Source organism: Pollachius pollachius, assembly GCF_949987615.1.
Source record: "Pollachius pollachius genome assembly, contig: scaffold_144, whole genome shotgun sequence".
NCBI lineage: Eukaryota > Metazoa > Chordata > Actinopteri > Gadiformes > Gadidae > Pollachius > Pollachius pollachius.
In genome coordinates, this window is record NW_027641344.1 from 1 (window position 1) to 16,640 (window position 16,640).

Sequence of the window (16,640 nt, forward strand, 5' to 3'; positions counted from 1 at the left end):
GAGAGAGAGAGAGAGAGAGAGAGAGAGAGAGAGAGAGAGAGAGAGAGAGAGAGGGATTGCGTTTTAAAAGAAGAGGGAATAAAAAAGGGCAATGGATTGAGAGAGAGAGGAGAGAGAGGAGAAGTAGTGAGAGCATGTGACGATAGAGAGATTGAGGGAGGTAGTGAGAGAGAGAGGTAGTGAGAGAGAGAGAGAGAGAGAGAGAGAGAGAGAGAGAGGGAGAGAGATAGAGGTAGTGAGAGAGAGAGAGAGAGAGAGAGAGAGAGAGAGAGGGAGAAGTGTGAGTAAAAGGGAAAGACAGAGAGAATGTGTGAGGACAGGAGAGACGAGCGGTGGGTGACAGAGGAAGAAAAGAGGAGACAGATGAAGCACCAGGGTGACCTTCTCAAAGGTCTCCACTCTAGACCCTATGAACCCAATACCCCAGACATCCCAGAATACTGTGAAGGTTCAGACAGAAGGCCAGGAATATCACACCACATGTCTCTGCATGCTCTTTAAAAGGACATGCAGGTCTGAAGGCCAACCTTTGAATCCATTCCCTTCCTACCAGGTGACTCAGGCCAGGGGGGCCCTGCCTAACAGACGGGGTGAATGTTAGCTGAGCTACCAGGTGTGTCTCTCTCCTCAGAGGCCAGGTAGATTGAGGTACCAGGTGTATCTTACCTGAGGCACCATGTTCTTGAAGGACTCCATGATCTTGGAGCTCTTGGCCTCCTGGAAGTAGGAGAAGCAGCCGGTGATGATGACCACAGCAGACAGAACGATGCCCAGGTACAACTGAAGGAGAGAGAGAGAGAGAGAGAGAGAGAGAGGTTATTATTTAATGTTTTAAACTTGGATATTGTCTGTTTAACTGTGAGCATGCAAACATAGCTACTAAGAGAAAAGATCCAAAGGGGTGAGAGGGAGAGAGAGAGAGAGAGAGAGAGAGAGAGAGAGAGAGAGAGAGAGAGAGAGAGAGAGAGAGAGAATGGCACTCCCCATAGAAAGGAGACAGGAGGAGAAAGGAGAGCCAACAGGTCTAGGTTTAGTGTGACCGGACTTCAAACTGCTCGGAAACCATTAGTCCCTTCTCCCTCTCCCATGCCCCATTGTCTCTCCTGTCAAGCACTCTCCACACCTCCCTCTCTTTCTCCCTCTCCCTCTCCTCCCCCCCCCTGCTCTCCCTCTCTCTCTCCCCCCCCCCTCCTCTCTCTCTCTCCCCCCCTCCCTCAATCTCCCCCCCTCTCTTTCTCCTCCCCCCCCCCCTCTCTCTCTCCTCCCCCCCCTGCTCTCCCTCTCTCTCCCTCTCTGCGTTTCTATCTGCTGTCAGCCTCCTCTTCTTCACCATGCTGGCCCTGTCTGCTCTGTCTGCTTCTTGTCTCCTCCCGGTGCCTCACCCCCCCCCCTCCATCAACGTGTCCTGGAGTCATGTGTCTGGACATCTTGCTGGCCGCCTGACCCTTCCTTGACTCTGATTGACTGGGGTTCCCCCCGGAGCCCCGCCCCCCTGTGCTGTGACATCAGACGGTGAGTCACTGGTGTAGCCGGTGTCCCCCTCGGCCCCTGACCTCCCTGTTGTGACCGGGCCCTGAGTCATACGGCCCCTGGCTGTCAGACAGACATGCATCAGCACCACCACCACCGCTGCCTCCACCACCACCACGACTACCAGAACACGACTACGGCCACCACCACCACAATCACCCAGCACTTCCACCACTGCCACCTCCACCACCCCTCGTAAGACCCCCCCGCCCTCCACCTACGTTGTCCCCGGCGGGCTCGTCCTCCGTGGCGGCCTGGATGGCGTAGGCCAGGAAGCAGAGGATGGCTCCGGTCCACAGCAGGATGGAGAAGCCCCCGAACAGCTGGCGGCAGAACTTGACCCACTCCGGGGTGGTGGGGGGCGGGGTCAGGGCGTTGGGACCGTCACGCACCAGGAACTCTGCCGCCTTGGCATTGGTCAGACCCTGAGAGGGGGGGGGGGGGGGGGGGAGGGGGAGAGAGAGAGAGAGAGAGGGGAGAGGGAGGAGGAGGAAGAGAGAGAGAGGGGATAAAGAGATAGAGGGAGGGGAAGGATGAAGATAGAGAGAGGGGAGGGGGAGAGAAAGAGAGAAAGGGAGAGAGGGGAGGGGGAGGGAGAGAGGAGGGAGGGGGAGAGAGAGGTAGAGGGAGGGGAGGGAGACAGGGGGGAGGAGGGAGAGGGGGGGGGAGAGAGAGGGGATGGATGAAGAGAGAGCGAGGGGGTGGAGGAAGAGAGAGGTAGAAATTAGGATGATGATTGAAGTGACTTTGAGGCATTAGGTCAGTTAGTTAACATATAATAATATATAAAACACATTAGAATAAATGTGATTTATTTGGATTGACAAAGGACACCCTACGTCCCACACACTGCAGTGAAACTGAAACGATAACATATAAACCCCCATCCCATAATGTCTCGGTACCTGGACGATGTCGCTGTTGAACTTCCGGCACACCTCCTCGATGGACATCTTGTGCTCAGTCTGGGGACAAAACCAGAGGACACGTTACACTTATTCGACCACTGCTTCGGGTAAAAGCGTCCGCCTAATTGACAATTTACAATTAAATTGTATATTGTAAAGTAGTAGCCAAGGTCATTACATGTTGTAATGGACGACATGTACTGAATAACATTAAGCCAAACAGGAAAGATAGACATTTACTGTGAAACGTTCCCAAACAGGAGAAGTACACATGTACTTAGCAACATTCCCAAACAGGAAAGATACACATGTACTGTGTGACATTCCCAAACAGGAGAGATAAACATGTACTTACTAACATTCCCAAACAGGAAAGATAGACATGTACTTAGTAACATTCCCAAACAGGAAAGATAGACATGTACTTAGTAACATTCCCAAACAGGAAAAATAGACATGTACTTAGTAACATTCCCAAACAGGAAAGATGGACATATACTGTGTAACATTCCCAAACAGGAGAGATAGACATGTACTGTGTAACATTCCCAAACCGGAACGATAGACATGTACTGTGTAACATTCCCAAACAGGAGAGATAGACATGTACTGTGTAACATTCCCAAACAGGAAAGATAGACATGTACTGTGTAACATTCCCAAACAGGAAAGATAGACATGTACTTAGTAACATTCCCAAACAGGAAAGATAGACATGTACTGTGTAACATTCCCAAACCGGAAAGATAGACATGTCCTGTGTAACATTCCCAGACAGGAAACAGGAAGTGGCCAGGTGCGTACCAGGGGGACTTCCTTCTTGAGGTCGTCCATGTCCTTCCCTTCCTGCCCGCCCTTGGCGGTCTTCTTGGGGCTCGAGTCCTTCTCATCCTTGTCGGTGGTGGTCGCCACGCGGTAGCTGTCGGACCGTCCGTACTGAAACACAGGTACACAGCGCCGCGTCAGAGCCATCAGGATAAGACCTGGTATTGATCGATAGCGACAACTATCGATGATTTGAATGACCTACAAAGACTAGGAATTACCATGCTAGGTTTAAACACTTCTGTTTAACTCTTAATATGACCTTCCACTGTTCTTCATTGATAAATACTCCAATAACAATACAGAAATGAAAAACACTCAAGTATTGTAAATAAGTATGGAACCGTGCGTAACAACCCAAGCTGCTAGATTCGGTGGTCCAGTCTCTTATCGATATATATTGAACATGTTTTATATTGATATTGATCTAATTCTGTCACAATGCGACAATTTATTGTTTTATTGCCCAGGCCCAAAATGAATTATACACATCCATCAGCACCGCATACACCCGTCCTCACTGTCCAAAATACAGATATCGCTCTACGTCAGAACCGTTACATTAACAGAAACGCCATCATCACCAAACACAGCCATCAGTTCCGATCCGTTACTCTAACATAAACGCTCTCAGCCCCGTGCACATCCATGATCCCCGTCCGACCGTCCGTCCTGAAAAACACAGCTGACTGTCGGCATCGTGACCGGATATAGACGCTATAACGTCAGTGCCGTTACATTGACATAAACAAGTCTTACTGTCAGTACCGTTACATTGACATAAACAAGTCTTACTGTCAGTGCCGTTACATTGACATGATCAAGTCTTACTGTCAGTACCGTTACATTGACATAAACAAGTCTTACTGTCAGTACCGTTACATTGACATAAACAAGTCTTACTGTCAGTGCCGTTACATTGACATAAACAAGTCTTACTGTCAGTGCCGTTACATTGACATAAACAAGTCTTACTGTCAGGGCCGTTACATTGACATAAACAAGTCTTACTGTCAGTGCCGTTACATTGACATAAACAAGTCTTACTGTCAGTGCCGTTACATTGACATAAACAAGTCTTACTGTCAGGACCGTTACATTGACATAAACAAGTCTTACTGTCAGGACCGTTACATTGACATAAACAAGTCTTACTGTCAGGACCGTTACATTGACATAAACAAGTCTTACTGTCAGTGCCGTTACATTGACATAAACAAGTCTTACTGACAGTTCTTGTTTACATTGACATAAACAAGTCTTACTGTCAGCACCGTTACATTGACATAAACAAGTCTTACTGTCAGTGCCGTTACATTGACATAATCTTCACTGGCAGTCAGTATTCAAACCAATCACTGCCATTACATGACTCAATCCCTGCCCAACCGTCTGCCCTTTCAGCAGTCAGTACCGTCACGACAACACAAAGAGTACCTCTGTCACTCATTGCATTGGCATTCTCCTGAGCCAGAGTGCCACCGCACGCCCTGGGCCGTTTGCTCCTTGGCGTCACGCCCGGGTCTTAGAGTGGAGCCCAGGGCCCGGCGTGGCGCCCCACGTTCAGGGGGAGCCCCGCAGAGAGCCCGCAGAGATCCAGAATGTCAGCCAGCTCGGTGCCCTTCACGCCAAACCCCCCGTAGGGCCAGGGGACGGGCAGGGGGCCTGGGGCCGGGGGCCCTCTGGATCCACCTCTGTGGAGGGCTGCAGCCGTCCACGGGTAGGCCCTTATACCGTTGGACCAAACCACAATGGGTTTTCAGAAACCAAAGAGCCGTAGGCGACCCAACCGTTTCCCTCCACGCTACAGAGAGGCACGTTGCTGACTTTATTTTGAATGTGGAGAAACTAGGGATACAGTGGCTGTTTCCATGGTGACCTTTTATTATGGTCTGAGTATGTGACAGTTAATGTGTGTGTGTGTGTGTGTGTGTGTGTATTGTAGTGTGTGTGTGTGTTTATGATAGTGAGGGAGTGTTTGTGTGTTTGATAGTGTGTGTATGATAGTGGGTGTGTGCATGATAGTGTATGTTTGTAGTAGTGAGTGTGTTTGTACAGTAGTGTGTGTGTGTGTGTGTGTGTGTGTGTGTGTGTAGTAGTGAGTATTTGTATAGTAGTGAGTGTGATAGTGTATGTTTGTAGTGTGTGTATGATAGTGTGTGTGATGAGTGTGTGTATGATAGTGTATTTGTGCAGTGTGTGTATGATAGTGTGTGTGTGTGTGTGTGTGTGTGTGTGTGAGTGTGTGTATGATAGTGTATTTGTGCAGTGTGTGTATGATAGTGTGTGTGTGTGTGTGTATGATAGTGTGTGTGTGTGTGTGTGTGTGAGTGTGTGTATGATAGTGAATGTGTGTGTGTGTGTGATAATGAGTGTGTGTATGATAGTGTATGTTTGTAGTAGTGTGGCCATCTGTCTGGTCTCGCTGGGTTCCCCAGGCAGCCGGATTACAGATGTTTACTAGAGCAACAGATTAACAGATTAACCCACTGAACAAGTCACCGTGTTCCCCCTCCTTTACAGCCTGGACATCTCTATAACCCTGCACATCTAAATATACTATCTCTATAACCCTGCACATCTAACTATACTATCTCTATAACCCTGCACATCTAAATATACTATCTCTATAACCCTGCACATCTACATATACTATCTCTATAACCCTGCACATCTAAATATACTATCTCTACAACCCTGTACATCTAAATATACTATCTCTAGAACCCTGCACATCTAAATATACTATCTCTAGAACCCTGCACATCTAAATATACTATCTCTATAACCCTGCACATCTAAATATACTATCTCTATAACCCTGTACATCTAAATATACTATCTCTATAACCCTGCACATCTAAATATACTATCTCTATAACCCTGCACATCTAAATATACTATCTCTATAACCCTGCACATCTAAATATACTATCTCTAGAACCCTGCACATCTAAATATACTATCTCTATAACCCTGTACATCTAAATATACTATCTCTATAACCCTGCACATCTAAATATACTATCTCTATAACCCTGTACATCTATATATACTATCTATATATAATATCTCTATATCCCTGTACATCTGTATATACTATCTCTATATCCCTATACATCTATATATATACTATCTATATATATTATCTGAATATACTATCTGTATTCAAGGATTCAAGGAGTTTAACTATCCTTGTAATACACAACAAAATACAGCTTGGCACTCATTTAGTGTTAAGAAAAATGACACAAAACACAAAAAGACACAATAAAGACAATGAAAAATACAATAATGACACAAAGACAAAGACCAAATGACAGAAATGGTTAAAAAAGAATAATATATACATATAAATAGTGATATGTCGATAAGATATACTAGATATACTATATTCATATATAATATGTCTCACTCCCTGTCCATCTATGAATGTATTTAAATGTATATATATATATATACATACATATAAATATATATAGGCCTATATTACTATCTATAAATATACATACAGTTCTCTCACTCTCTCTCTCTCGAACACAAGACCCTTTCTCTGTCAAAACGCAACAAATGGCATAATTTGGTTCAACACACGCAGTGAAAGGCACGCACACACACATGTTGTACACACACAAGCAAATGGTAGAAACACACGCACACACACACACACACAGCAATTTTCTTTTTCTGCAAAATCCTCAGCAGCCTAGGAAATGACTCATAACCATCATGGGTCTCTTACCAAACGCTGAAACAACACAGTAATCAACCCACTCCTTCCAAAACCCATTCAATAAAGCTTGCTTCTCATAGGTCGATGCGGTCATGTGATGCGATGGATTAATGTGCTTCTCGAAGCCTTGATATGGAGAGCTTTCTCCTGCCTCTGTGAATCCAGCTCAGGGATTCAGCTGAACGGATTGAACCCTTGATTTCAGAACACAGAACAGTCTCAAACCAACTGCTGTGGTTTCAGTTCTAATGCTCTTCCATTTTGTCCTCTAAACTAAAAACCATCCCTGAAGATAGTGATCACTTTAAAGCCTTCTGATAACGCTACAGTTACAGTTCAGAAGTGTAAATCAATAATGTTCTAATCTGTTTTGATATCAACACTAAATAAATTCAAATTGCATAAATTAATAAAATCATTAATAAATGGAAGAATCAAAAATTTCATTCAATGTTATCAAATATTGCCACTATCTGTTTTGATTTTTGAAAGTGAACTAGCAGAGATACATTTCCCAGAATGCAGTGCGGCCTATGCGTGTTCCTCTCGCTAGAAAATGGCAGTTGTTGATCGAATCAGATTGACAGCTCTGGGTTCAATTGGGCGTGGATGGGGGATGTTGGGTTGCCTAGCAACGGCCAATCCAGCTGACCTCCTTTCAGTTCCATGAGGCTGAGGAGGGGGGAGGGGCCATGGGTTTGTTGTTGTAGACGTTACTGTTCTAATGCCTGACTTAAGCTTTGGTCCGTAATGAGTAAGTCGTGCTATTTCTGATTCATAATTGATTTTCTTCTGGGTAGAACTCTCTCTCTCTCTCTCTCTCTCTCTCTCTCTCTCTCTCTCATCCTACCTGTTTCCACCTCCTCTTCTCCCATAATAAGTACTTTCTACTGTGTAATGGAATCAAAGACGACATGAATCAATAGGCCCACTGAAACCAGCACAGAAGAGTGGGAGGATGCTGCTGGTCTCGTTCAACCACAGCAACAGAGATCCATGCTATATCTGACCGGCCTACATACATACACACGCACACACGCACACACACACACACACACCAACACCACGCACAATCATGTGTGCACAAACCCATCACCCATCACAGGCAATCACGTGCACACCCACAAACAACCGCACAGAGGTGTCAAAGTTCAGGATTGCTGCGTCGTTTGAATCGTCACACCCAGAGAATAACACATAAGGTGTGTTTGACAGGAACATCTCAGACCTCCCAAACCTCGTGCTTTGGTTTGGACCAACCTTTTAATTAGTCATAATACATCACAGAGACGTACATCCCAGGGCTCAGATTAGGTCACTAATTAGTCAAATCATTAAATCATGACTTGATGACCTGTCTCTATACTGTCTAACACCTACCTGCTCCTTAATGACCTGTCTCTGTACTGTCTAACCCCTACCTGCTCCTTAACGACCTGTCTCTATACTGTCTAACCCCTACCTGCTCCTTAATGACCTGTCTCTGTACTGTTTAACCCCTACCTGCTCCTTAATGACCTGTCTCTGTACTGTCTAACCCCTACCTGCTCCTTAATGACCTGTCTCTGTACTGTCTAACCCCTACCTGCTCCTTAATGACCTGTCTCTGTACTGTCTAACCCCTACCTGCTCCTTAATGACCTGTCTCTGTACTGTTTAACCCCTACCTGCTCCTTAATGACCTGTCTCTGTACTGTCTAACCCCTACCTGCTCCTTAACGACCTGTCTCTGTACTGTCTAACCCCTACCTGCTCCTTAATGACCTGTCTCTGTACTGTCTAACCCCTACCTGCTCCTTAATGACCTGTCTCTGTACTGTCTAACCCCTACCTGCTCCTTAATGACCTGTCTCTGTACTGTCTTACCCCTACCTGCTCCTTAATGACCTGTCTCTGTACTGTCTAACCCCTACCTGCTCCTTAACGACCTGTCTCTGTACTGTCTAACCCCTACCTGCTCCTTAACGACCTGTCTCTGTACTGTCTAACCCCTACCTGCTCCTTAATGACCTGTCTCTGTACTGTCTAACCCCTACCTGCTCCTTAATGCCCTGTCTTTGTACTGTCTAACCCCTACCTGCTCCTTAATGACCTGCCTCTGTACTGTCTAACCCCTACCTACTCCTTAATGACCTGTCTCTGTACTGTCTAACCCCTACCTGCTCCTTAATGACCTGTCTCTGTACTGTTTAACCCCTACCTGCTCCTTAATAACCTGTCTCTGTACTGTCTAACCCCTACCTGCTCCTTAATGACCCGTCTCTGTACTGTCTAACCCCTACCTGCTCCTTAATGAACTGTCTCTGTACTGTCTAACCCCTACCTGTGCCTTAACAAACCGTCTCTGTACTGTCTAACCCCTACCTGCTCCTTAATGACCTGTCTCTGTACTGTCTATCCCCTACCTGCTCCTTAATGACCTGTCTCTGTACTGTCTAACCCCTACCTGCTCCTTAATGACCTGTCTCTGTACTGTCTAACCCCTACCTGCTCCTTAATGACCTGTCTCTGTTCTGTCTAACCCCTACCTGCTCCTTAATGACCTGTCTCTGTACTGTCTAACCCCTACCTGCTCCTTAATGACCTGTCTCTGTACTGTCTAACCCCTACCTGCTCCTTAATGTCCTGTCTCTGTACTGTCTATCCCCTACCTGCTCCTTAATGACCTGTCTCTGTACTGTCTATCCCCTACCTGCTCCTTAATGACCTGTCTCTGTACTGTCTATCCCCTACCTGGGCATAATGATATGATAATGAATCTACAGTGTAGTCCAGCGGTCCGTTCCTGGTCTCCACATTATCCTAATCACCCTCAGCCTCCCCATCATAATTACAGATGAGTCAACGCCGAATCTCCCCCAATCCTCTCCTCACCCTCCACCCCACCCCAGGTTGTGGACCACGCCACAGCACTGTCTAGTTGAGCTCCTCTCTCTCTCTGTCTTTTCTCTCTCTCTCTCCCTCCTCCCCTACCTTTCCCCTCTTTCCATCTCCCTCTCTCTCTCTCTCTCTCTTCTCCCCTCTCTATCTTACTGTACAATCCCATAGAGCTGTATTTGTAGGTCACAGATTGATCTACGATGACTCAACTACTATTACTATGATTATAATTTCAGGACTCCATCTTAGGTCCTGCATATACCTCCACTGGTAGAGGTTGATTTCCTGTCAAGCACAACTGGTACTTGACAGGAAACAACTCCAACAGCAAGGGTCAGTGGTTTGATTCCCTGTCTGCCTTAACTAACTTATCTGTATCAGTAGGACATCCCTGTTCTATATTCTACGTGTTCTAGTTCTGTGTTCTGTATTCTGTATTCAGAACGGACGGATGTTTCGCCATTTTGCTCACGTGGTCACTCTGCCAATCCATCACACTCCTACACACTCTGAAGTACATCTATCTTTAGATCTATAGTTCTACTGTATATGTGTTGCTTGCTGCTCTCTTCATGTGCACATGAAGATAGAGTTGAACAGTTAAGGAGGGATCCCTCCTCATTGGTTATTGTGGGGTCCCCCCCCTCGAAGTACTCCGATGTCAACGGAATATTAGAAACGGATGACATCATCAACACAATCCTGTTGTCGGATTTAGAATGATTTGAAATCAGCTATGTCATGTTCTGAACACACAGAATTCATATTTGAGGAAACTATTCTATGAGACTAGGGATGCTCCGAAAATTTGGCCACCGAAAATGTTCGGCTGGAAATGGCCCAAAACACATTTTTCGGTTTCGGCCGAAGGAGTAAAAAGGCCGAAGAAAATACCGAACATTTCTATTTTTGATTAAAAAAAAAGCAACCAGTGTGGAATGAGACGGGTGCGCTTCATCAAAAGAGAGACTAAAAAAGAGCTGCACGTAAGTGTGTAAACCACTTAATGACAATACACGGAGATGAAAAAAGAGCCGAGCCCACCTGTTAACAACAAAAAAAACAAGTAGAGAGAAAAAATCTGCGCACACTTAATGCAGCAAACATGGCAGTGTGGAAGCATTTTAAAGTTTCGGAAAACAAAGCAAATATGGCCGTTTGCAGACACTGTTCTGCTGAACTTTCTAGAGGGGGAACATCTGCGATAACTTTCAGCACATCAAGCTTGATCCATCACCTGAAATCAAAACACCCCGGACAACATGCGTGCCCTGTACTACGAACCTCGATTAGTGGGTTAGCGAGGTATGTTGCGCTCAAAGCCTGGGTTAGCTGGGACACGAAAGTCGATCTCTTTTAGCGCCGCTGTATCACCATGGTGACTTATGCTGTCAACCAAACCTGGTCGGGAGCAGGTTTTCTATCGGGTTAGATCGGCGTGCGCAGCTTCCTAGCCCCTCCTTTGACAATGGCGTCACCATTACTGGGTGTTCCCGTGGACCTCTGAGCCTATCGTACAGGGGTCTCTCCGACAGAGGCTCTTTCGGGACCGATCCCTTGGCATTGCCTGAGAATATTCTTGATGAGAGACACAGGTTTTCATCAGAGGGTATTCGCTATTTGATCGTCCTTGTTGGACCTTATGCAGACCATGCTGGTTGCGCATTATGTCTCCGTGAGAGAGCGGTAGAGCGGAGGAAGTAGAGCGTCAGTCTTGAATTTCTGCGTGCAGGGTTCGTCTCCCAAGTCACGCACATTTGTGTGAAATGCGTGCAAATAAAAATATTTTGTTTTACTAATTTATTTAAAGTTATATTTTTTCTTATTTTCTTGCTATAAGGTCTTCTGGAATGTTAGAAAACGTTCAGTATTAAATAAATCTTTTAAATTGCGGATTTGTAATTGATTTTCTTTTGCATGACAGAAAAGTTTATAAAGGACATGTAATTGTTTGATTTTTGCAATGGTGAAAAATTCAGCAAAATGAATGAAAAACAGCAAAAGCCACATTCGGTATTCGCTTTCGGCCAACTGTTTCAATATATTCGGTTTCAGTTTCGGTCAAGAATTTTCATTTCGGTGGATCCCTATATGAGACTAATATTTTTGGCCGTTTTTTAAATTTACAACAGACTTAGTAAAATACATTCAACAAGGACTTAATGAAAAAGGAGGCATTTAGCCCTCACACAAACTACAACACCCACACACACACAAAGAGATATGCACAAACTCACACTCACAGACTCAAACACCCTAACTCGTCCATGACTGGCTGTCCTGTTTCCACTTTCAAGCCAAGTGCATTGTGGGATACCAGGAAGTGGAGGATTCTCCTCTATGCATCCTCTCTTCTGTCCTCCATCCCTGTTCTCTGATTACCTCTCCCTTCATTGTACCCCTCCTTTTCTCTTCCTTTAAATTGACGGCACTTGAACGGACTACATTTCCCAGAGTCCCTCGCTCCTTCCCCTTAAGATTTTCCCAGGCACTCACCTTTCTCAAGGTGACTCACGACCGAGGCATCCCTCTCCTCCCAGTCTCCCCTCCCTCTCCTCTCCATCTACCCTCCCTCTTTCTGTCTGTATCGCTCTCTCTCCTCTCTTAGTCTGTATCAGTCTCAACTCCTCCATCTCCCTCTCTCTCTCTCTCTCTCTCCCTCTCCCTCTCTCTCTCCATCTCCCTCTCTCTCTCCATCCCTCCCCCCTCTTTCTCCCTCTCTCTCTCCATCTCCCTCTCTCCTCTTTCTCCCTCTCTCTATTCTCCTTCCCTCTCTTTCTCTCTCTCCATCCCTCCCCCCTCTTTCTCCCTCTCTCTCTACTCTCCTTCCCTCTCTTTCTCCCTCTCCATCTCCCCCGGCTCCGGGTCATAGGTTCGGCTCCAGGCTTTCATTGTGATCCCTGGACCGCGAGGCCTACATTGGCTGACCTTGGTTTCTCCCCCCCCCCCCCCCCCATCCCCTCTCCCCTCTCTCCCCCATCCCTCCCTGGGGCATAACGGATCGATGACCGCTGGGGCGAACCTCGTGTCGACCCGAACTCGTCTATTTCCGTCTTCTCCCCCGGGCGCAATGTCAACAAGCGGATCACAGCCAACCGGCCCGGGAGTTTCCATCCCCTCATCCCTCCCTCCCCCCCCCCCCCGCCCTATTTGACGCGGCCGTCGACTAAAGTGACACGTCGTGACAGAGCGGCCGCTGACGCCGGCCTGCCCCCACGGCCGCGCGTCACGTGAGCCGCAAACCCTGGCTGGCCCGCACCCCCCCGCAAGGGGGGAAAGGAGAGTCCATAGCAGTCCCCGTCCCCCCCTCCTGGGAGACGACGTCATACGGGGGGTAACCGTGGGGCTGGACGTGGGGGGCTAGACGGGGGGGGGGGGCAGACGCCATGCCCTTCATGGCCTGCGGGCCTATCGATGGAACGCCACGACTCTCTCCTCTCGTCAGGAACCCGATCGGTAAAACGACACGGTTGGGGTTTGTGGGTGTGTGTGTCTGTGTCCCTGTGTGTGTGTGTTTGTGTCCCAGTGCGTGTTTGTGTCCCTGTGTGTGTGTACGTCAGTTTCTGTGTCTGTGGGTGTGTGTGTGTCCCTGTGCGTGTGTGTTTGTGTCCCTGTGTGTGTTTGTGTCCCTGTGTGTGTGTGTACGTCAGTTTCTGTATCTGTGTCTGTGTGTGTGTCCCTTTGTGTGTCTGTGTGTGTGACTGTGTCCCTGTGTGTGTGTGTGTCCCTGTGTGTGTGTGTGTGTGTGTCTGTCTGTCTGTGTCCCTGTGTGTGTGTGTCCCTGTGTGTGGGTCAATCTGTGTGTATACCTGTGTGTCCCTGTGTGTGTTCCTGTATGTGTCCCTATGTGTGTGTGTGTGTGTGTGTGTGTGTCCCTGTATGTGTGTGTATGTGTGTGTCCCTGTGTGTGTGTGTGTCCCTGCGTGTGTGTCTCTGGTTCCCTGTATGTCCGTGTGTCCCAATGTGTCCCCCTGTGTGTGTGTCTGCGTGGGCGACCTTCCGTCCAGCACTGATCGATCCTCAGCGTTGGGGGGCATCAACGAGGGTCCATTTTGACGCAGTCGTCTGCGTGGCGGAGCCAACAGCAGCAGTCTGAGCCTTCCTGCAGCCCTAAACCCACACCAACCACACACCCACCACACACCCACCACACAACAACCGCACAACAACCGCACACCAACCGCACACCAACCACACATCGAGCGCCCAACAAGGTGACACCAACACACACCAACCGCACACCCACCACACACCGAACGCCCAACAAGGTGACACCAACACACACCCAGCACTCAGCACGGACCAATGAGTCACAAGTGGGCTGAGATAACCATCCTGAGAGGAACCGTGGAGCCGAACGGTAAGGACCGTACAGAACGATAAGGACCCCCCATCACACCGCTGTCAGATCGCCCTTTTAATGTCAAATCTGAATGTCGGAATAAAATAAATAATGCGGTAATGAAAGACGACAAAGACGGTCGTTCATGATTGTGTGGTCGTTTATGTAATCTCTACAGCAACCAGACGATTCGCCCCCAATCGATCATATGGTTTTGCATAATTATGCATTGTTTGTGCGGGGGGAAAATATCTCCGAGCAGCTGAATGCAAGGGGAACGAACGATGGTAATTGCGGGACTAACGGGGGATTGCGGAAGATTTGCGGGACGCGGAGCATCCGTGAGTTTGCGGGAGGGGGCGGGATGCACTCAGCAGGTTAGTGAGATTCCTCAATCGCCCAAATGGTGTCCGGTTGATCCGGCAGATGTAAGCCGGTGCTAATCTGAGGCTGCTCTGCGGTGCGCCCCCAATCCTCTCCCTGTAACCACTGTGCGTCTCCCGGTGACCACCGTGCGTCCCCCGGTACCACCGTGCGTCTCCCGGTCACCACCGTGCGACTCCCGGTACCAGTATTGCGGGCGGCTGGATGTGGGTCGGCGCGGCGGACTAGTCTCAGCCCGGACGCCATTCCCTTAATGAACCCGAAACGTCGCAGTCTCGCTCCCCAAACACACCCTCGTCGCCCGTCCCCTCCGTCGCGGAGGTTGGGGATGACGTATTGCATGGATTCAGTTCCCCCCCCAAAAAAATGGATTTCTCAAAATAAATGTATAAACTAACGGACCTCTAGTTTACCATCAGGAGGATGAATCAAGTCATGACTTCACATCACGTCCCTGGGCGCTCACACTCAACACCCCGTTGTATTTATACCCCTCGGCCACACAGATAAAAACGCATGAAACGATTCCATTTCGTGCGTAAAAGCTAAGAAATGAAGAAAATTCGTAGCGGGGAGAAGATGAACACTTACCCCCATGTTGGCGTCGTGCGTCGGCTCTCCTGCTCAGGCGGAATCGGTGTGGCGCTGGAGAAGAGACGCGGTGTGTGAGGCGGCAGAGCGGAGACGCGGGTAGAGAGGCGGCAGCGGCGGAGACACGGTCTGTGAGGCGGCAGCGGCAGAGACGCGGTCTGTGAGGCGGCAGCTACAGACGCGGTCTGTGTGGCGGCAGCTACAGACGCGGTGTGTGAGGCGGCAGCTACAGACGCGGTCTGTGATGCGGCAGCGGCAGAGAAGCGCGGTGGGAAACACTTCTCGTGCAACTGTAGAGAAACACGCCCCCCTTCCGCACACGCGTTAATGTTTTAAAACAATTGAACCGGGAGACGCGGTCGTCTCAATGGTCAGAGAACTGGCGCGTGGAGACTTGAAGGTTAGTAACGGTTAGTTGGCGCGTTACCGCGAGCCGTAAGATTCAAATATCAAATTCAAATAAAGGGGTCGTTTTAATGGGGGCGTTATACAATGAGGGGCAGCATGAGCCTCGGGAGCTACGGAGAGGCTTTAGCAGTGGTCCCCGTCAAGCGGATGAGAAGCCAGCAGACCTTGGTCGGAACAACTGGGATCTGCTTGGGCGGACTTGGTATTCCTCCGCGGGGAATGACCGCGAAGTAGTCCCCCACTGCTGGCCGCGGCACACCCTCACTGCTCCCCTGTCTGCATCACTCCGCGTGGGGATAACGCGCCAATGAGCGGGCAGTTCGCCAGACAGGCCCCGCCCACCTCGTTAGCGGTGAACGCGGCGGGCTTTAGCGCCGTGGGCGGTGTGAGCCGGTTAGCTGATCTAATATCTCTTAAACACTAACAATGGGAGAGAGGATGGGCACTCCCAGGCATACATCAGACTCCTATTGACTCAGAGATTCATGAAAGCTACGGGGGGAGGCCATTTTCTTTTACAAACGTTGCGTCATATTTGATGAAGATCGCTTTACGACCCGACAGCCATCGATCAAATGCTCTGACGCAAATAAATAAATCTGTGGCTGTCACAGGCCTGTAGTAAACCTGTCCAATCATTTCATTAGTCCACAATGAAATGACTGGATGGCCTACCTACCTGTCTGTCTACCTACCTACCTACCTACCTGTCTGTCTACCTACCTACCTGTCTGTCTACCTACCTGTCTGTCTTCCTACCTACCTGTCTGTCTGTCTGTCTGTCTACCTGCCTATCTACCTTTCTGTCTGTCTGTCTGTCTGTCTGTCTACCTACCTACCTGTCTGTCTGTCTTCTTACATGTCTGTCTGTCTACCTACCTGTTTGTCTACCTGTCTGTCTGTCTACCTGTGTGCTCTCTGCCAGTGCCCTAGCACATTGCGTATGACCGCAGTCTTCCAGAAGGCCAGGCAGCCCTGTTGCTGTAGCTAGCTAACACTAGCAAGCTATTCAGGTTTTTTGGGGGCATGGCTTTTGTTG

At 48.3% G+C, this 16,640-nt stretch overlaps 1 protein-coding gene across 1 annotated transcript; it reads right to left on the reverse strand.

Moving 5' to 3' along the window:
• Positions 1–666: 666 nt before the first annotated feature.
• Positions 667–15,349, reverse strand: LOC307091661 (sodium/potassium-transporting ATPase subunit alpha-3-like; the record flags this gene model as incomplete). Its single annotated transcript, XM_079759304.1, has 5 exons — positions 15,194–15,349; positions 3,243–3,374; positions 2,436–2,495; positions 1,752–1,955; positions 667–780 (listed from the first exon to the last, which is right to left on the reverse strand). Coding segments are annotated over exons 1-5 (516 nt in total), but the record flags the coding sequence as incomplete, so codon positions are not given.
• Positions 15,350–16,640: the final 1,291 nt, after the last annotated feature.